This window comes from Anomaloglossus baeobatrachus, chromosome 6 (genome assembly GCF_048569485.1).
Source record: "Anomaloglossus baeobatrachus isolate aAnoBae1 chromosome 6, aAnoBae1.hap1, whole genome shotgun sequence".
In the NCBI taxonomy this organism is placed as follows: Eukaryota; Metazoa; Chordata; class Amphibia; order Anura; family Aromobatidae; genus Anomaloglossus; species Anomaloglossus baeobatrachus.
In genome coordinates this window covers 136,021,231-136,044,377 of record NC_134358.1, presented here as the reverse complement: position 1 = coordinate 136,044,377, position 23,147 = coordinate 136,021,231, and the positions used below count along the sequence as shown (strand labels likewise).

Sequence of the window (23,147 nt, the reverse complement as noted above, 5' to 3'; positions counted from 1 at the left end):
TATTGGGTATTGTTAAAGAGGGGAGATACAGAGGGACATCTCATCACCTAGTTGACGAACAAAAGCGACATAGGCCAAGTTATGCCAGAGCCAAGCACAATTGGTATATCCTAGAGAAGAGCATCGCATCAGAAGGCCAGAGTCACACTTGCGAGTGACTCGCGAGAGTCTCGTATCGCATTACCTGACACAGCCACACACTCTGCTGACAGGAGCAGGTTAGCTGCATGTATTTCTATGCAGCTGAGATGCTCCTGTCCAGAAAGTGTGAGTCGGTGTGCTTCCGGACAAATTTATACTCTCTCTGGAAAAGTGAAGGCAAACCTTGCATCCTTGCTAGGCTGTGTACCCACGATGAGCTTTTGTTGAGTTTTTGACCCTGCATATTCTCTGTGTCAAAAATGCAGCATCTTAGGCCACGGGCACATGTTGAGTACTTTAGTTTTTTACCTCAGTATTTCTATATGCTATTAATGTCTAAACCGATGACAAAAAAAGGCCAAATTGTGCCTATAGTGTGAATATTATGTGTGACTACCATTATTTTCAAGCACTGCCTTAGCTCTCTTGGGCAGGGAGTCCACTAGAGCTTCACAGGTTCCTACTGGAATCCTCCTCCACTCCTCTATGACAATATCATGGAGCTGTTGGATGTTAGAGACTTAGGGCGGCTTTGCACGTTGCGACATCGCACGTGCGATGTCGGTGGAGTCAAATCGAAAGTGACGCACATCCGGCGTCACTTTTGACATCGTACTGTGTAAATGCTAGATGATACGATGAACGAGCGCAAAAACGTCGTTATCGTATCATCGTTGCATTCACCGACATTTCCATAATGCCGATGCCGCGACAGGTATACGGCACCGGCATTATGGAAATGTCGGGGAATGCAACGATGATACGATAACGACGACAGGTACGATGTTGTTCCTCGTTCCTGCGGCAGCACACATCGCTGTGTATGAAACCGCAGGAGCGAGGAACAACATCTCCTTACCTGCCGCCGGCGGCTATGCGGAAGGACGAAGGTGGGCGGGATGTTTATATCCTGCTCATCTCCGCCCCTCCGCCGCTATTGGCCGCCTGCCGTGTGACGTCGCTATGATGCCGCACGACCCGCCCCCTTAGGAAGGAGGCGGGTCGCCGGCCAGAGCGACGGTCGCAGGGCAGGTGAGTGCATGTGAAGCTGGCGTAGCGATAATTTTCGCTACGCCAGCTATCACACGATATCGTACCTGCGACAGGGGCGGGGACTATCGCGTGCGACATCGCAGCATCGGCTTGCGATGTCGCAACGTGCAAAGCCCGCCTTAGTGCTCCTCCACCGTCTGTTTGAGGATGCCCCACAGATGCTCAGTAGGGTTTAGGTCTGGAGACATGCTTGGCCAGTCCAGCACCTTTACTCTGTTTTTTTAGCAAGGCAGTGGTAATTTTGAACCCCAACATGATAAATATAATAAAAGGTCTGGCCTTCTGGAGAACGTATTTTCAATAATAAAGCACACTTTCCATAAATGTATTGCATTTCACTATGAATAGACACATCTTTGTCTGTATGACAGATTCTCTTTAGTGTATTTGTACAATGTTCTATAAAGCATGGTCTAAAGTGCCAATCGTAAAATTCGGGGCATTTTAAAAACAGGACAATTCAGCAGTGATAGTTGTAGGAGTGTCTGTTCTCCTCTTCTTCTGAGCTCTGAAGAATGAGAAGGCTCAATGACATAAAATGTATGGGGCATTATGCTTTCCCCATTGGTCTTTGATCACTGTGTTCTTATCTTTGAAATACTGCTATAGTAGGCCCTATTATGCAGTAGTGACAACATGATGAAGAATGGATGTATTACTGGCTTTCAGCTACAGGACAAAAGTACCAGCATGAGCATAGGTCCAGGAAGACTCTAGCACTGATGTGGGAATGTTTTTACATCAAGAAGGTGCAGAAGATCAGTGTTTGGTGCTTTAAAGGGGTAGTCCGGTCTTAATCTACAGGCTTTTTGCCACTCGATGTGACAGACTTGAGAATACCTACATCGCGTGCCCTATGAGGATCCTCTGGTGTCGGTGTCGGGAGCGGGCTGTCAGGGGGCTGCAAGTATGTGATTTGCATACTGCTGGCCACATTCTGATTAAACTATATCCAGCCTCGCTCAGTTCTAAACATGACGACATGTATGCAAATCACATACTTGCAGTCATGCTCCCACTTGACCTCCCAGGTCACTTGACCTCAGGTGACTTCATTAAACTCAGTGACTTTACCTGAGGTGGGGGTCACTAAATTCATTGACGCCCCCTGAGGTCCGGTTATCTGCGGTAACAGGTGAAGGGCTATGGCAACTTGCAGCTGTGCCCGCAACGTACCTGCATGACGTCACCGCTGATCACTGCTCAGTCTCTGTCTGAAGTCCGCAGCAGGCGGTCATGCACCAGGACAATCGGGGAGAGCCGGGTAAAGTGCTGGGATTGTCGTATCTAATGGATGAGACAATTCTGAGCGGCTGCGGCCTGAGAATACCAGCCCCCAGCTGTCGAGCTTTATCATGGCTAGGTATCAAAATTGGGGGGGACCACACACCTTTTTTTTAAATTATTTATAAAAATATTTTTTTTAAAAAAAGAAACATGCAATTCCTCTTATTTTGATACACAGCCGAGCTTTATCTGTGCTGAGTATCATAATATGGGGGAACCCTAATCCAAATATTTTATTTCTTTTAATACCACGATAGATGCATGTGGCATCTGTGATTGGAAGCAGTCAGCTGACACGATGACACTCAGGGTGAGGGCACGTCTGACTGCAACCAATTATAGACGTTGCGGGCGAGGAAAGCAGTGCATATGCAATGAAGGTAATGAGTGGTCCAGGAAGTGGATGACCAGTCTGGAAGCAGTTATAGCCACGCCGGAACCTCGGCAAGTATAGTGCGCTTGCTCCTATCCCCTTATCCCTTCTATCACCATTTTTAATCACCGCATTCTAATCCCCATAGACTTATATGGGGACCGGCGTTGCGACAGATATCTGGGACCAATCCTGGGTCGGAACCGGTTTTTTTTTTTTTTGTTTTTTTTTTAACCTGTTCAGAACTGCCAATCCCAGTTATCGGTGAGTCCGCCCGTCACCAATTGAGAGTTTTCACTATGTGAAGCTTCTAAGTGGATTGCAACAGTGTGATTGCAACTCAAAGGACACTGTGAATGATTGTAACACTGTTCAGACATCTTTATGAAGGCATTCTGCATCACTGGAAGTAAATTACAACCAATGAGTGGAGTAAGTACCACCTGTGGTAGTATGTATTACAACCATCAAGCGTCTGTGCCTGTATGTGTGGACTGAAACCTTTCAACATGTTGTTTGATGAAAAGTTTGATATTTCTCATTAAAATTACTGTTTTGATCCTAATGTGCACCATTGTAGTTAAGATCCTTCCAAATTAGTACTTGATAACAAATTATGGACTACGTGTAAAAAATTAAATGTGCTTTCTTAAAAATCTTCATTTGTTTACAAGAATGTGGCATGTTTAGATAAAATTATAGGTCCCATGTAATTGTACACAATAGTTTGTCTATATTTAACATTACATTATAGACAGGAGTAAAAGGAAGACTTAAACAGGCGAGCGTGAAAATACTCCTGCTGGGAACGAGAAAAATATAATGCTGCAGTTTTGTTTAGGATAATTGACTTGTTCTGAACATTACAATTTTCCATTGTAGTGATTACATAACGTCAGCCTTGCTCAGTTCTGCTATGCTATCTATGCTATTTTTCAATTATTCCTCCAGTTAGATTTAGATTTCTCTGCTACTTAGAGGAGTAACTTGAAAAAATAGAAGACACCATTGATTACATTTAAAGGGATTTTCCATTAAAGGCTTTTTATTGTTTTTTTAATTTTTTACCCCTTAGATTTTCATATTTAATAAAACTCAAAAAACTTGGCTATATTCACTGCTATATATCAGCTGCTTTAGTGATGCTTCCCTGCTGCTGCCCCCAGTTTAGTTCACAGGCTGCAGCAGACAGTGATGTCACTACAAGTGCGCATGAATGCTGCAGCCAATCCTTTGCCTCTTTCATGATGCAAAGGAAATAGGTTGGCAGTGATTGGCTACGCTGTTGTCATGTATACTATAGTTTTGACATTACCACTATAGCCTATCATGAAAGACCAGGGGAAGTAGTAGGGAAGCAGAGCTGGAGCAGTTATGGGTGAGATTAGCTGAGGTTGTAATTTTGAACCCCTTCTCCCCATGAAGACTTTTCATTTTTGTTTTTTCTTCTCCTTCTTCCAAGAGTCATATCTTTTTTATTTCTCCATCAATATAGCCCTACGAGGGTTTCTTTTTGCAGGATGAGTTGTACATTCAAATTACATCATTCATTTTACCATATACAGTTAGGTCCAGAAATATTTGGACAGTGACACAATTTTCGCGAGTTGGGCTCTGCATGCCACCACATTGGATTTGAAATGAAACCTCTACAACAGAATTCAACTGCAGATTGTAACGTTTAATTTGAAGGTTTGAACAAAAATATCTGATAGAAATTGTAGGAATTGTACACATTTCTTTACAAACACTCCACATTTTAGGAGGTCAAAAGTAATTGGACAAATAAACCAAACCCAAACAAAATATTTTTATTTTCAATATTTTGTTGCGAATCCTTTGGAGGCAATCACTGCCTTAAGTCTGGAACCCATGGACATCACCAAACGCTGGGTTTCCTCCTTCTTAATGCTTTGCCAGGCCTTTACAGCCGCAGTCTTCAGGTCTTGCTTGTTTGTGGGTCTTTCCGTCTTAAGTCTGGATTTGAGCAAGTGAAATGCATGCTCAATTGGGTTAAGATCTGGTGATTGACTTGGCCATTGCAGAATGTTCCACTTTTTAGCACTCATGAACTCCTGGGTAGCTTTGGCTGTATGCTTGGGGTCATTGTCCATCTGTACTATGAAGCGCCGTCCGATCAACTTTGCGGCATTTGGCTGAATCTGGGCTGAAAGTATATCCCGGTACACTTCAGAATTCATCCGGCTGCCCTTGTCTGCTGTTATGCCAGCAATAAACACAAGAGACCCAGTGCCATTGAAAGCCATGCATGCCCATGCCATCACGTTGTCTCCACCATGTTTTACAGAGGATGTGGTGTGCCTTGGATCATGTGCCGTTCCCTTTCTTCTCCAAACTTTTTTCTTCCCATCATTCTGGTACAGGTTGATCTTTGTCACATCTGTCCATAGAATACTTTTCCAGAACTGAGCTGGCTTCATGAGGTGTTTTTCAGCAAATTTAACTCTGGCCTGTCTATTTTTGGAATTGATGAATGGTTTGCATCTAGATGTGAACCCTTTGTATTTACTTTCATGGAGTCTTCTCTTTACTGTTGACTTAGAGACAGATACACCTACTTCACTGAGAGTGTTCTGGACTTCAGTTGATGTTGTGAACGGGTTCTTCTTCACCAAAGAAAGTATGCGGCGATCATCCACCACTGTTGTCATCCGTGGACGCCCAGGCCTTTTTGAGTTCCCAAGCTCACCAGGCAATTCCTTTTTTCTCAGAATGTACCCGACTGTTGATTTTGCTACTCCAAGCATGTCTGCTATCTCTCTGATGGATTTTTTCTTTTTTTCAGCCTCAGGATGTTCTGCTTCACCTCAATTGAGATTTCCTTAGACCGCATGTTGTCTGGTCACAGCAACAGCTTCCAAATGCAAAACCACACACCTGTAATCAACCCCAGACCTTTTAACTACGTCATTGATTACAGGTTAACGAGGGAGACGCCTTCAGAGTTAATTGCAGCCCTTAGAGTCCCTTGTCCAATTACTTTTGGTCCCTTGAAAAAGAGGAGGCAATGCATTACAGAGCTATGATTCCGAAACCCTTTCTCCGATTTGGATGTGAAAACTCTCATATTGCAGCTGGGAGTGTGCACTTTCAGCCCATATTATATATATATATATATATAATTGTATTTCTGAACATGTTTTTGTAAACAGCTAAAATAACAAAACTTGTGTCACTGTCCAAATATTTCTGGCCCTGACTATAATGTACTGGGAGATGGGAAAACATTCCAAGTGTGGTGAAATTGCAAAAAAAGGACAAATGAATAATTGTTTTTGGGGGTTTTTTCTTACCATTTTCACTATATAGTAATAGTGACCGGGTCATATGATTCCCCAGGTCAGTAACAGTTCGTAGATACAAAACATGTACTGTATAGTTTTACTTTTATCTAAGTGGTGAAAAAAAATCTGAATTTTGTAAAAAAAAAAAAAGAATTGCGCTTTTGCCACCCATTTCCAAGCCCATAGTGTTCTCATTTTTCAGGAACAGGGGCTCAGTGATGGCTTATTTTTTGCATCTTGAGCTGACATTTTCAATTATACCCTTTTTAGGTATATACGATAGTTGTTATTGCATTTTAATGCAATGTTGTGACGACCAAAAAAAAAAATCACAATTCTGTTGTTTTTGATTTTTTTTTCTCGCTATGCCTTTTACCAGTAAATTGGGCATTTCTGAAGGCGGCAATACCAAATATATGCTTGTTTTTTATTTCCAATTTTGCAAAAGGGGGGTAATTTAAACTTTTGTGTTTTTTTATTTTTTCATATTTTTAAAAACTTTTTTTACTTAGTCTTTATTGATTTTATTAGTCCCCATAGGTTACTACATGTCTGCACTCTCTTCTGCTGACCAGAGCAGTGCTTCAATTTCCCCCTGAACAGAAGAAATGCTGATCTCCTGTGAATGCTGGTATTCTGCCATCATTCACAGGAACTTCGTCATGACAGTGACAGGAGTTATCAGCTGACCCCTGGATGTCATGACAACCCATCAGCGTCCGTGATCACTTTCACAAGGCTGCCAATGATGGCGGGAATGCTATGCAAGTGAAGTCCAATGTTTCACACTCCGTCACTTATGGGTGCGCATGATAACTGACAATCCTAGCATATAACGATTTTTTTTTTCTCATGCCGAATCAGAACGAGAAAAAAAGTGCTGGTCAGCACTGCTGCATAGTATGATATTGGAGCAAGTACTATCCGATAAAACATTGTATAGCACTTATCTGTGTTGTACGGTGGTGTGAGCAAGCCCTTGTCACACTAGGTACGGGGAAGTACCAAGCAAACGGCAAAAGGGAAGGGAAACCTTGTGACTAGGAAAGGGGGACATGGTGACCCCTGATGAAACCTAACGCTTGTCTCTGGGGTCCCTAACCAACCTAGATAGGTTCCGCACCTATGCGCCGAGCTGAATACCTGACCCTCGGTATGCCTAGTGCTGGGCCCTAAATAGGGAACAAGTGGGATGAGCTCCTCGTCAACCCCACTAAACAACTATAGAAGACACAAGGAGGACACACAGGAGAAATAGTGCATAAACTACTTATCTACAGATGACTCACAGTTTCAGCAAAAATACCACAGATGAGTGTAAACCACCTGATTGCACCCAGAGCTCGAAAGAAATGAATATCACCAGCACAACTCAAGGGAAAATGAGAGTATTTAAACCCAAAGGGAAATGCAAATGATTAGTAGCTGAAGGGAAGAGGAGCTCCAATGAGTCTTAAAGGGAAAAGGATGAAAACCCAGTAGAGGAACTACCTAGTGCATTGAATACTAACAGCAAGAACAATAGAAAGTCAGGGAGCATTTTGCACAGCCAAACGCTGTGACCTTCTATTGTTGGACATTACAGTACTGTCTGTAATCCATAACAAGCCCTAAAACAGATAGATGGATGCAGCAGCACAGATGACAGTGTAACAAGATGGAGATATGTTAACTATTTACAATTTCAATGATCAAATTAGATTACAGTACAATTTTAAATCACAAACTGTAGCCCTACAATTTCCCACACAATATTCAAATTAACTTTCGATATTTTGCCCATCAACGTCTGTCTAGTCACTGAAACTGTCCTTGCCATCTTCTTTATAAATATCTGTAATGTTAACCATAGGCTCTAACGGGAGTTAGCTCAAGTCCCTGTTAAGCCGCAATTTGCACTCGCTACCTCTGTCTCTCAGTCTTAACTATGTACCATTAAAGGGGCCTCCTGTCCTTTAGCCATCTCAAGTATATTGTCCCTCAACTAGGCTTCCCAATCATTTCTTCTTCAGTAACTCACTCTTCAGTAATTCAGTCCATCCAGATCACACGGTCGTTGTCTTCTTCATTAATCAGTCCTTCCAGCTCACATGGTTGTCGTCTTTAGTAACTCTGTCTTTTCATCTTACATGTTCGATCTCCCTCAGGGACTGCACACCATTACTCTTGCGCCTCTGGTTGCAGCTATATGCCAGCTCAACTTCCTCAACACGTCCGACTTGGTTCAAGTGTGATCGATGACTCCACTGCTGTGGCTTCGGTGGTTTTTTATATTTCCCAGCTGCATCACAGATGGTCACATGCTTGGGTACCCCTCTTGACTATCTTCCCTCAGGAATCACTTCTCCTTATCTTGTATCCTGTCCTAATTTATGAGTTCCTATTCCTCAAGCTTTGTCCAGCAGATGGCAATGTTCACTCACACAAACTCCTCTTGTATATTTTCTGATGTGGGAATCATCTACTTCCTTACATTGCAATAGGCAGAGCTGCTCTAGAAATTTAGTATTGTGAATGCTGTAACTGTCCAGGTTATCCTTATCTGATGTACACATGTCTCAGTGTTATCACTATAAGTTAAAATTTATGTGACATCGAAAAATTGAGAATACAAGAAATATTTTGATATTAAATATGGGATTGGCAAATTATCACATCTATGTAAATTTCAATCTTGAAATTATATTAAGTGTGGTGCCCCTGAGGCTTCAGTTGCCACAGGGTACTGCACCTCACCAGAGGTGCAGTATTCATTGTGGGTACAGAGGAGGTCATTGCCGGTAAACCATCACAATCCACCAAAACACACAGGTAATCTCCCTCTCACTGGGACTGGGTTAGGCTAGGGTCATTCGGATGGTCACCACAAGGATTGGGACCGCCCACCCACTAGTTCAGGATTCTGGGGGGGCGGAGCTAGACATCAGGGAGCATGGCGACAGACACACACACACACACACACACATATTAATTTAGTCAGTGACAGTTAGTCAGCCACAAGGGAACAAGTGAGATGTGGGGAGAACACGGTCTCTGAGAGGAGAACTCCCCTCATGACCGAGCGCAAAGAACAGGGTGCGGAGCCCTAGGCTGGTGGGCACTGAATGTCCCACCAGCAGAATCCGCCGGGCAAAGGATTTCAAGTCTTTTGGCCCACACAAAGCGCCCGGGGCACAGCAGCATATAGAGCCAGGAGTCATGACAAAAGAGCTGCTTGCCATATGGGACAATAGTGGAGCCCAACCAAGGACTCTGGTCCCAGTGTAACTTCAAGTCATAAGGACTCACACAACACAGCACAAGGAGGAAGGACTCACATAACAAAACACCGGTTCTGGCCTCTGAACTATCCGGGATCGGCTGGAGCCATGATAGCGGAGTCTGGCAGTCCAAAGGCGGTGACATCTCAGTGAGTTAAGAACTTTAACTGCAACCTCTGTGTCGTCCAATCCTTTCCGCCCCCTGCGCTCCTTTAATAGAGTGGACTACTACTCCCAACTTCCCTGTGGGCCTCAGCTCTGCCTGTGGGGAGCTGTACCAACCTAGCTGCACTACCATCTGCCGTCAGAGGAAACCTCTTGCAGCGGGTGATCCTATATTAGCCGCAAACCACAGGTGGCATCATGAATACAAACTCTACTCCCCTGTAAATATTCCCTTCATCCATCTTTATTGATGCCACCAGCGTCACAGAACCGGGCCTGGCCACTGTGACATTCCTCTCCCTAAATCTGCCCGGTGACGAGTAACTCCCCAGACCCCATGGGCGCATCATAAGCACTACAGCAAATTTTAACCACACCCCAAGACACACTGATTTATCATTTCTTTCTACCCTGGCAGGAGGAGGGGATAGAGGGGACAGTGGTAGTGAAAGACATTTAGCAGGTACTGCAGGGCGTAGACCCAAACCCCAACCGCATGCCAATTTATGTGTGGACAATATCTACAGCAAATAGACGATGATTGATCTAATCTCCATTGCTGTTACTGTATTATGCTGTGAACTTGCTGCTGAAAATTTGAAGAGAAAATTTGAAACTATTATGCAACATGTGCATTTCATGTTCCTTCGTATGCCTCATTATGGAGGAGAACACTCATGCACAGAGGCACCTAATGGATACTGTGCAGTACATATGTGAAAACAGTGCCCTTTTGGCATTCATTTGGTAGATTTACTTCAAGATACACATAAAAGATAAAAAAAAGTGAAAATATAAAATATTTCAATTCTCGTTAACAGAAGACATTCCCAAATGCTTGCAAGTTTTTGCAATATAAGTTACAATTATTATAAGTAAAAAATTGGTAAAATATTATTCTCATTCTCATTAAAGGGGTGTCCACTACTAGGACAACCCAATCTGATGCCACCTGTTTCCCCCAGGTAAAATAAAAAAGCCTATACTCACGATCCAGCGGTGCCGCGGCTCGCAGTGTCGGGACTCACATGGGGTTGTGATGTCATGCAAGCCCAATGTCCAATCAGCATTGGCATCCTTTTCCCCGCCTTATGACCAAACAAATTAAATCAACAGGAAGTGAGTACAGCGGCTGCGCTCACTTCCTGTTCATGTTCATTTGGTGCGAAGGTGGGGAGAAGGAAGGCACTGCTGGAACGGCGCTGGTGCGGGAGGTGAGTATAGGCTTTATTATATTACCTGGTGGAAATATGTGGAATCAGAAGGGGATGTCCTAGTAGTGGATAACCCCTTTAAAGTGTATGCATACCTATATCATTTCTACAATAGATTTTTATTGTATAGCTTCTAAGTATCAGATTAAATAGAAGATCACTGAATCGAATCAGCCCACAGTGAGCTTGTCTGATGGTGACGTCTATAATCTTACCTCTCTTCTCCTTCTATGATGATTTATGATAAAATCATTGTTCACCTGTGATTAGATGCTTACACAATACCAGCTGTATACCCAATAACAATTACATAATTATTATAATTGGATCCAGTACCAAGGTGGCATAATACTGCATCATTTCAGATAAAGGGTACAGAAGCAGTGTGTGCCTTGCATTAGTTACCTAGAAGTGATCTATTCAAATTGTATTCACATATTTTATAAAGCTTTGCAAAGTTTCCAATACCTGGTGTTGTTATTCTACATTATATATATTGTTCACATTCTTTTTTTTTTTTTTTTGCTGTAGGAAAACTTTGGAATATCCAAATAACAACAGCCAATGATTCCGTGTGGAATAATGAGATGAGAGTTAATGTCGTTATTTACGGGTCAGATGGGAAAACAAATGATATTTTTCTTTCGCAAAATTCTGTTACCCATTCTTTCTTTCCCGGCTCTAGAGATGAGTTTTTGGTAAGTAAATGCAGATTAGACGAACATAAAACTGTGATACATCAAAATAGCAGTGTGCCATGGGTACAGTAAAGGGAACACATTACTTATACTGATTGGTAACTGGCATAAAAAAGGAAAAACAATTTCCACAAAATAATTTTTCTCTACATTCCTTGTGTGATAAAAGCAGAATAATTAGTATAATCTTAACCCTAACTGAAGCTGAATTGCAGAAAAAACACAACTTTGTTCTGACTGAAAAATAAAGTTGTTGAATATCAAAAAGCCAAAAATAAAAAAAATTCTTTTGGTTACTGCTTCCTTCACTTTTTGGGTATGTTCACACCTCCTATTTTTCACTGTATTTTCTTTGGTCATCTTTGCTATAAAGTAAAAAGCAAAATACTTTATAATTCTCACAAGAAAAGCTTAAACAATAAAGGAGAAGCCATTAGTCCTCATTCAGACGTCTATTTTTCACATACGTGTCCTAGCCATGGTTTTCACAGATCAAACACATACCCATTATAATCTATGGGGCTGTTTATTCACATCTATTTTTTGTTTCATTGAGACATACATGTTGCATGTACCTGTTCTGTCCGCGTTTTTCACGGATAAAACAAGTAACCATTATACTCTATAGGGCTGGTCACATGCCTGTGTTTTTTTTACAGACTCTGCCAAACTCATGGAGATACAAGTGCATCTCAATAAATTAGAATATCATCAAAAAGTTAATTTATTTCAGTAATTCAATACAGAAAGGGAAACACATATATTATATAGAGTCATTACACACACAGTGATCTATTTCATGTGTTTATTTCTGTTAATGATGATGATTATGGCTTACAGCCAATGAAAACCCAAAAGTCATTATCTTGGAAAATTAGAATATTATATAAGACCAACTAAAAAAATTATTTTAAACTCAGAAATGTTGGCGCCTACTGAAACGTCTGTACAGTAAATCCACTCAATATTTGGTCAGGGCTCCTTTTACATGAATTACTGCATCAATGCGGCGTGGCATGGAGGCGATCAGCCTGTGGCACTGCTGAGGTGTTAAGGCCACGTCACACTAAGCAACATCGCTAGCAACATCGCTGCTAAGGAACAACTTTTGTGATGTAGCAGCGATGTTGCTTGTGATGTTGCTGTGTGTGACATCCAGCAACAACCTGGCCCCTGCTGTGAGGTCGCTGGTTGTTGCTGAATGTCCTGGGCCATTTTTTAGTTGCTGCTCCCCCGCAGTGAAGCGCACATCGCTGTGTGTGACAGCGACAGAGCAACAACTAAATGTGCAGGCAGCAGGAGCCGGCTTCTGCAGACGCTGGTAACCACAGTAAACATCGGGTAACCAAGAAACCCTTACCTTGGTTACCCGATATTTACCTTCGTTACCAGCGTCTGCCGCTCTCACTCTGCCAGTGCCGGCTCCCTGCTCTCTGCACACGTAGCCACAGTACACATCGGGTTATTAACCCGATGTGTACTCTGGCTAGGTGTGCAGGGAGCCAGCGCTAAGCGGTGTGCTCTGGTAACCAAGGTAAATATAGGGATGGTTACCCGATATTTACCTTAGTTACCAAGCGCAGCATGCTTCCACATGTAGCGATGCTCCAGCGATCCCTGCCAGGTCAGGTTGCTGGTGGGATCGCTGGAGCGTCGCTTAGTGTGACATCTCACCAGCGACCTCCTAGCAACTTACCAGCGATCCCTATCAGGTTGTATCGTTGAATAAAACAATAACACTTGAAATAGATTACACCTGTGTATTGACTCTATATAATATATGCATCTCCCTTTTTGTATTGAATTACTGATATAAATTAACTTTTTCATGATATTCTAATTTATTGAGATGTACCTGTATGTCAGTTTTTTCCAGTATCACAAATCAAATTAGCCAATACAAATCTATTAGACCTGACACGGAGACATGTCAGTTTTTGATTAGCATCATGGGTCAAAATTAACCATCCAAGTCTGTGTGTGCCTGAAAATCACAGACATCACAGATGGTGTCGGTGTACAGCTCCTGTGCATTCCGTGATTAGCATTGCAATAAATAGGAGATTTGTCATTTATTTAATTTTTCATACGTGAAAATCAGTGATGAAACAAGGTAAAAACTGATAAAACACTGATAAACATTAGATGAAAAACACTGATGACAGAATGATTTTTGCATACTTGAAAAATCATGGACATTTGAATGGGGCCACAGAGATATAGGTTGAATTTGTGCTATACGGTGTATTGGAAGTGATGGATTTTGAGGTATAAGAGACCATACCGACTTAGAGGCCACATAATTCTGGAGCTTGCATGGCTAGTCTCATTGCTTGAGGCTATGTTGTAACTTGTAATAGTGCTATAGTATAAATACTATATGCTCATTTATAGTTATGTGACTGCTGCAAACATAAAGCTATAGACTAAAAAGAAAAATCAGCTTAAAAAGAACATTCAATAGCCCCTGAACAAAGTACCATGCATTCACTTACTATGTTGCTGGCCTTCGAAGGTATTATCGTGTATATTGATCGCACATACATTGATTTGCTGTAGTATAAGTTACTGCATATTGCTTGCGTTCACCTTCCGCATGTTCTCAAATGACATTCTATTAATCCATTCGCTTGACACAAGCATGTTCCGTACACCAGATTGTTTGACTGAATGCATCCTCCGTGTGTTTGGTAACTTACAGGAGAAAGCTGAGCTCGTTATATCAGTTACCTCTCTTTACTATAAAATGTAATAGCCTAATAAAGTCTAGAATGTGTCTGGCTGGAAGGACCTGTTTTATTTGATTAGAAAACATAAATTACCTGCAGGTATTATATTTTTTATTGAATCATTAGCATTTTTCACTGCAGAATATCCTAGGCTTAATTTTTATATGCCATTCACTGTGCATACAAGAAGCCCTGGCATCCAGCTCTGTACTGTTAAGCACAGGGAATAGAGCTGATACAATCAATATACAGTGTACAGGAGAGGTGTAATAACATGGTCAGATTGTAAGCAACATCACCAGGGATAGAAAAATGGGATGAATGGTAAGTGTACATACCAATTCTAGAACACATACCTTTTAGGAGATTAATGGTACCCCACTCCGATGTTTGGTACTCCAAGGAGCATGTGTGGTGCTATGTTCATTGTAGATACTGAAACACCCTAATAATTTGCAACATTCATAAAGCAAAATGGAATCTGCCATGCACATTCACAGCCACTTTTCTAGGCTTTGTAGGAGATGGAAGAAAAGGGTTAATCCGCACTGCCAGAACAAAATTACTAAAGATCAGTGGGGATTAAGACATCGGATTTTATTCTTCTTCGTGTTTCGGAGCTGTATAACCCCTTCTTCAGGATCAAAAATCAATAATGTACATTACCTACTTTCCTGGGCTTATCACTCACTTCAGAAAAAGTCCCAGCACACTCTCATTTATATTGTTATCTCCACGTGGACCATGTGTTAAGGACAGAGTGCTGATCAAATGTAGTAAAACTTTTCTAAGCTTCTCTTATCAAATAGAGGGATAGAGGATTTTCATTTTCTTTATATATAGAACCTCTTCCAATCAGACATTTATAACTAATGATGGGCAAGCATGGTCAGTACTCAATGGAGCATCGGGAAGCTCAGGTACTCATAGTGCTCTTCCGAGTATGGCGGCTGCTCAGATGTGTCATTTTGTAAAACATTGAATACAGAGCACAGGCTTATTTCAATAATGATACGAGCAGGCATTCCAGTAAGAGCGACTTGCGGTCTCTAAATGGCTCTCACGGAAAAAAAAAAAACACTCTCTCTCACTCGGAAAAGCTCTGTTTATAGCTGGCTGTATGTGGGTGGAGAGCCGAACTGGTCAATCATTGACTTCCATTATACCCGTTACTTGAGTTGAGTCGGTCCAAGCGTCTGATCAGCTCGAGTAACGAGCACTCCAATATCGTACTGTTCACTCATCATTTTGAGTACCGAGCACCGAGCATTGTACTGCTCGCCCATCATTATTTATGACATAACCACAATCGCGAGGAGAAATGCCCCTCAAAAGAAGAACACTAAGGGTGGCTTTGCACGTTGCAACATCGCACGTGCGATGTTGGTGGGATCAAATCGAAAGTGACGCACATCCGGCGTCACTTGCGATGTTGTGTGTAAATCCTAGATGATACGATGAACGAGCGCAAAAGCGTCGTTATCGTATCATTGGTGCAGGCTCCGACATTTCCATAATGCCGGTGCCGCGACAGGTACAATGCTGTTCCTCGTTCCTGCGGCAGCACACATCGCTGTGTATGAAGCCGCAGGAGCGAGGAACATCTCCTACCTGCCGCTGGCAGCTCTACGGAAGGAAGGTGGTGGGCGGGATGTTTACATCCTGCTCATCTCCGCCCCTCCGCCGCTATTGGCCGCCTGCCGTGTGACGTCACTATGACGCCGCACGACCCGCCCCCTTAGGAAGGAGGCGGGTCGCCGGTCAGAGCGACGGTCGTAGGGCAGGTGAGTGCATGTGAAGCTGGCGTAGCGATAATTTTCGCTATGCCAGCTATCACAAGATATCGTACCTGCGACGGGGGCGGGGAGTATCGCGTGCGACATCGCAGCATCGGCTTGCGATGTTGCAATGTGCAAAGCCCGCCTAAGTTATGCCCAGAGGGCTTGAGAGGTTGACACATGACCCAGTAATTCAAGGAGCACAAAACTGCCTCATCCTAATCATGCAGGTCTGCACTTGGCATAACCCAGGAACAGCATCGCCTTGATCTTTTAACACCATTGTGTTTGGCTAGCTTCACACGTTGTGGATTTGATGCAGATTTTCCACTTATAAAATTTGCAACATTTTACAGTATGAGCAAAATATATGATTTTTGGTTTATCACATGCTGGAAATTTTATTTTTTTTTACCCAGAAAAATTAGCTATGGTTGAGATTTTTACATGCACAGAATGTCAGTTTCTGATGCACCTTTAAGAGTTTACCTATGCATTTAAATAGAGACCCTTATTCTACAGGGGAAGTTGCTGGATGCCATCATTTTGTTGTGTTTTTGGCTGTCAACATCAGAAAAGAACATAAAAATCATGATCAAGAGTGAAAAATATGCACAGATTTTAAATGCAGAAATGCTGTGCTTTTCAGCTTAGAAATTCATGTGTAAAATCCACAACAAATTAGCAGTGTGAACACAGCCTTACTGAGCTGTCCAGACAGTTGCCCAGAATTATGTTTCTTTGCCTGTCCAGGACTAAAGGGTGCTTTACACACTGCGACATCGCTAGCGATTGCTAGTGATGTCGCGAGCAATAGCACCTGCCCCCGTCGTTCATGCGACATGTGATGATCGCTGCCGTAGTGAACAATATCGCTACGGCAGCGTCACACGCACATACCTGTTCAGCGACGTCGCTGTGGCTGCCGAACAATCCCTCCTTCAAGGGGGAGGTGCGTTCGGCGTCACAGCAGCGTCACTAAACGGCTGCCCAATAGAAGAGGAGGGGAGGAGATGATTGGCCGGAACATGCCGCCCACCTCCTTCCTTCCTCCTTTCCGGTGGACGCAGGTAGGGTGATGTTCGTCGTTCCTGCGGTGTCACACATAGCGATGTGTGGTGCCGCAGGAACGACGAACAACCTGCGGAATGAAACACCAATGACATTATGATTAGGAGCGACGTGTCAACGATCGATTTTTGCCATTTTTGCGATCGTTGATCGTTGCTCCTAGCTGTCACACGCTGCGATGTCGCTAACGACGCCGGATGTGCGTCACAAACACCGTGACCCCGACGATATATCGTTAGCAATGTCGCAGCATGTAAAGCACCCTTTAGCCTTTTGTCAGCACAAGGCAAACCTAGGAAGGTGCCAGAGAATACTGGACTTGGATGGGCCAAAGATAATCTGAAAAACATTCTCTATACTTGTGATGCAAAGGGTGAAATAGACAGGGGCCAACACTTGTTACCCACATGCAGCCTTGAGGGCCAATGGGGCGAAAGGGAAACAATTAAAAAAACATTAGTTATGCACCTTGTCCATAGAATGATACCTACCTGGTAATGTATGAGCTATTAGTTATTAGAATGTCACTAGAAATGTTAGTTTCAGAGAATATTTTATATTTCCCAACTGAATTGCCTTCATTAATTTTATTAAAAAACAGGTAACAATAAAAGATATTGGAGAAATATATAAGCTGCGCCTTGTCTGCGATCATTTATCCTCTGCACCGGGATGGCATTTGGAAAGCATTCACATCGTAGAACAAGAAACCAGACAGGACGTGCAGTTTGACTGTAACTCTTGGCTCCTTGTGGATGATGAAGAAGAGGAAGTTATAAAAGAATTTCGGGTGATCAGTGATCAGAAAGAACTTTTACCTGGTAAATATTAGTGAGGCTACATTAAATGCTTGAATATTACTTAAATTATTGTTGATACAATCAAGAAGATTGCTAGGGTTTCAAAATATAAAATGCCGGGAAGTTATTTTTGATCAGAGCCAGTGAGTGAGTGTACTGTCACTGAGCATATTGCACAGTGACAAGGATCTACTGAGCATAAGTCAGAATTGGCAATTGACACATAGTAGAGCTGGTGAATGAATGAACTGGCCCAAGGCCACACAAGCGTTGACCTCCAAGGAGCCTGCGTGTGCGGACATGACTTGGGTGGGGTGCACGACACTTCCTTGCTGCTTTGGGCCGGTGCTCATGTGACGCCCTAGACTATCCAGGTCGTCCCAGGTAGTCACACACACAACACCACACCCCCTCCCGATTAGGTAACACCAGTCAACCTAAAAACCTTGTCACCACCCTCCAGGTTTGATGTCCACACCAGGGGGTGGAGCCAGGCAGTTGGCTCCGCCCCCCGAGGAGTTCACAGGCTTGGAGGCGGGAAAACAGTTAGTCTGACACACACTAGTTCAAGTGCAAGTCGAGAGCAGTCAAGGTCACGGGCAGTCCTGTGTCCGTGCCCTGATAAGAGACTACCCGGTGGCTGGGTCGGAGCCCCGGCCCCATTGGCAAGGAGGCAGACGGTGGTGGCCGCCTGCAGGAGACCGAGAATACGACCGGCGGAACCGTAAGGGACCAGGACAGGGTAGTGGCCCGCCGGAACCGAACCGGGGAGCCAACTGGATACCGGAGCACCAAGCAGGGTACTCAGACCCCGTACAAAGCCCTGAACCAACAGGGCCGAGTCGAATCAAATGATTGCGGACTGGACTTAAGGACCTACCCCACACAAGTCCCTTTAGAAGAGAACAGCCCAACCATACAGGGTAAAGCCACCGCCAAGGCATAGAGACCCAAAGGGCCAGCGTCTGCTGGCAAACGGGCTCCCCCGGCATACACAAGTCGGGGAGCAGACTACCGGTGTCGAGGCATAGGAGTCAAAACATTTTACACACAGAGGTGCAGGAGAAAGGCGGAAATCACCAACCTAGTCTGGAAGAAGCTGCAGCGGGCTGCGGGGCCCGTTCATCACTCCGTTTGGTTTACCAGAGACTCCAGTGTCTTGTGTCAGAGTGAGTACACCAGTGCCATCAGTCACCGCACCGCACTGCACCGCAACACTTCACCCTGCACCCCGGCCCTCGGGACCAACACCCTCTGCCCACGGAGGGGTCAACACCTAGCTGCGCCATCCCATCGCTCCCGGGAGCCCCATACCTTCACCGCAGCAGTGGTGTCCATAATCACCACAACCCGTGGGTGGTGTCACGAACTATCATCCCAAATCAAGCACTTAAATCCCTTCGTGTAGCACCAACCCCCTTGCAGAGCAACGTGACCCCCGAGTCCGTGAGAGGCTCGAGCCACCACTCGCAGTACGAGCACGAATCCGAGCGGCTTGGCGGTCGCAGCCGGGCCCGCGGGGCAGTACACTCATTACCCCCGCTGTCAGAGGTTGATGCCGTCGGGTTGTAAAACACAAAACATCAGAATTCACTTAGCCAAACAATTTTTGTTTACTTTAATTCTCAACATCGTTATGGCAGACATGACCTTCCTCTCTCTCTGTGGGGTACTATCCTTCATTCTGTCCCTTGCTATTTTGGACCTAGTCCCCAATAATCAGGGGTCTGCACCTCCTTTCCCCTAATACCGAATGCTTCTCTAGCTGGATGACCCTCTAAGCCCACTAGGGTGAGCCTTAGGCTCCAGACCTACAGAGTTTACCTAGGGGTTCACTTACTGGCCCTCACACCGAGGCCACATCTTCTCACTTTTAATCCACTTCTTCAACTGACTTCCCCTGGAGCTCCTTCTCCTAATCATCCACCTTGTCATCTGTTACTCCTGCCTTTTACTACTTTAAATGGAACCAATCACCAGGATTTTCGTATATAAGCTAAAGCCAGGGCTATACTGGCACTATCAGGCTGATTCTATACATACCGGTAGTGGTCAGCTTGGATGTGTAGGTTTTGAAATCCAAGAAAGTGAAGTTTATAAAGTCAGCTGCTTGTTCAGTGACATGAGCAAAGGAGCAGATAATATATTCATAGTTATCTCCTCCCCCTGTTAGAATTAGCATAAGCATTATACAAACTATACTTTGTCTGTGGAAGGACCTGTGTGCGGTCATACCCATGTGACCTGGTATCCAGCTTTGGTGGCTGAGGCCCTGCCCCTTCTGGTCACATGGGTATGACCTCACACAGGTCCTGCTAGACAAAGTGAATTGTTTGTATAATTATTATGCTAATTCTAACAGGGGGAGGGGATAACTATGAATATATTATCTGCTCCTCAGCTGCTGTCACTTAACAAGCAGCTAATTTTATAAAGTTTACTTTTTTGGATTTTAAAACCTAAACATCCGAGCTGACCACTACAGGTATGTATAGAATCAGCCTGATAACGCCAGTATAGCACTGGCTATTGCTTATATACGAAAATCCTGGTGATAGGTAAGATAGGGTTATAGGGAACCAAACATCTCTTCTAAAGCTTGATTCTCCGCTGGCTAACCCAACCACTAGATGGCAGTATTTGGTAACCTGATAGACAGTCATAGCTCTGCTACATCTGGAACCTATTCTTCTCTAAAAACACGTACATATCAAAACATACATTTTTAATATTCAACAGTAGATAGTAAATACATAAGACCTAGCCAGTTATATCATAGGGGCACTGCCCACCTACTACACAGGAACAGAACAGCCCCTTAAATGGATGACACTGATGACGCTTCATTTCATCGAGGGGCAGAGGCTGTGGCAGTGACTGCAGCCTCTGCCCCCTAATGTCAACTATCATGCACTGGTATTCTCAGACAAAGCGTCATAACAGAAGAAGCAGGGGAAAAAATGAGTAGAAGAACAGTAGGGACTTTTTAATTAAAGTATTTTGGTAAAGAGATTGGATTATGACATTAAATAGATATGCGTTTTAGGATTAAAATATGTTTTAGTTATGGGCCACCACTTTAATAAAAACAAACAGTACAAAATAGTCCAATATTCTGCAGTACAGTGACCAAATAGTGGTTGATAACAGTTCTGTAGACAGTATTTCAGTACCATTATTTTAGGGATTTTAAGGTGAAGTTCTTTCTCATTGGGGTTATTTGCTTTGCCCATCTATTCCATTTGGCTTAGCCCGCCATGATGATTTCTAGGTGACTTTTGTCTGCATAATTTGTAAAACCAATCAAAATATCGCATGAAGCCAAACATGCTATCAATAAAACCACCAGCTCATCAACAAAAAACAGCCCTCATCCAGCTCAATCAATGGGAAAACAAAAATGTTACAGGTCTCAGAAAATAGCAACACAAACCTAATATTCTTTTTTCTTTCTTAGAAATTTGTGAATTTTTCTTCTAGACTTATATATTTTTTTACTTTATTTAATGAGTTTGGCATTGTTATAACCGCACTGACCTGGAGAATCATTACTCAAAGTACTTTTTGACAGACTCAAAAATGACAGCAGCTTCGAATAAGGGTAAGGACAGTAAAACGGAAGCGACTGGAATGCGATAAAAAAAATCGCACTCCACCCGGACCCATGTTACTCTATGGGGCAGCTCCCATGAGCAATTTTTTATCAGCCCTAATTGGACTGCGAAAATAATTGCAGCATGCCGCAGGTTGAACCCAATTAGTTTTCACTGGCACCCATACAAGTCTATGGGTGCGAGAGAAATATTGCACTGCACTCGCGTTACACCTGTTAGGACCAGGAGGACGGGTAGGCCCAGGAGGTGGATCCACTGGGCTGAACACCTCACCGAGGGCAAGGTGCCCGGTAGCCGGAGCACTACAGGTAGCAGGACAGTCCGTTCAGAGGAGTGGAGTGAAGAAGTCCCTGGGACCACGGAGTCTCTGAAGGTAGTCCGGGTGACGGAGCTCAAGTTCGGAGGCCGAGATGACGTCAGGCAGAATCCGGAACCAACGGAGCGAGGAGGTGAGTCACCACACGGATCCAGGGATCGGAGATGGTCGGGACTGACGGGATGGCAGGCAGTCACCGTTCGGGGTTCAGGAGTCGTCAGGACCGGTTGTCGAGACAGGAGCGACTCTACAAGAGAGATAGGTAAGTACGGGACAAGGCACAGGGAGACCTGACTCCTAGCTTACTAAACACGAAGAACAGGCCCCGCCCACTTGGAAAGGATCCCCCTATATACCCTGTACCTGATTCCTCAATATCCTGTTGGAGGACACTGGCCCTTTAAGAGAGGGTCAATGACCGCGCGCGCGCCCTAATGCGCATGCGCGAGGCCCGGGTGCCAGAAGCCAGAGCAGGATGCGTTGTACAGGAGGCAGGAGTGCCGGGCCGGCTCAGGACAGCGGAGGGACGCCGGGACCGGGGACCGGGTTGCCTGGAGGACGCAGGTGAGGGAGCATGGAGGCTGAGGAGCGGGGGACCGGGGAGCGTGGCACGGGAGCGAGGAAGCGAGGTCCGGGAGCGGGGGAGCGTGGCAGAGGAGCCAGGGAGCGTGGCAGGGGAGCCAGGGAGCGTGGCAGGAGAACTGGGGAGCGTGGCATGGGCACCGGGGAGCATGGCACGGGCACCAGGGAGCGTGACAACACCGAAGTGTAGTGCGATATACCCATCAGCTGATAATGGAAGAGATAGGGAGATTAATCCCTCCCTCTCCTCTGCAGCTATGCTGCGATCGCAGGATCGCATCACATTGGCATGACACTTGACGTACACTCACAGCAGAGGGGGAGCCAACTGTCATATGATCCACTCACAGTAATGCTTGTGTGGCCCCAGCCTAATTATGAGCTTCCAATTGGTTACCATAGTAGCTGGGGCCTGCTGAATGCTGCCACAGACTGAGCACAAGATACTATATATAGCTGGTGAAATGATTATTGGACACATCACCAATTTTCTAAGTAAATATATTTTCTAAAGGTGCTATTGACATGAATTTCTCACTAGATGTCAGTAACAACTCATCCAATCAACACACGCTAAGAAATCAAACCAAAGATGTCCATATGTAAAGTTATGCATCATAATGAGAAATGACACCTGGAAAAAGTTTTGAACACATGAAGAAAGAGAGCTACAAAAAGCCATGGAACGTCATACTACCAACTGAAATATATCAGTAATTAGAAAGCAATCTTGCCACTTAGTAATAAAATAATATCAGCTG

General features: G+C 44.1%; 1 protein-coding gene across 1 annotated transcript in view; it reads left to right on the top strand.

Moving 5' to 3' along the window:
• The window catches only part of RP1 (RP1 axonemal microtubule associated), a 752,859-nt gene that overhangs the window by 370,955 nt on the left and 358,757 nt on the right, over positions 1-23,147 (top strand). Inside the window, exons 31-32 of the mRNA XM_075316343.1 lie at positions 11,330-11,496; positions 17,676-17,895. Of these exons, the coding sequence (XP_075172458.1) occupies positions 11,330-11,496; positions 17,676-17,895 (387 nt within the window). The remainder of the gene's footprint in view (positions 1-11,329; positions 11,497-17,675; positions 17,896-23,147) is intronic.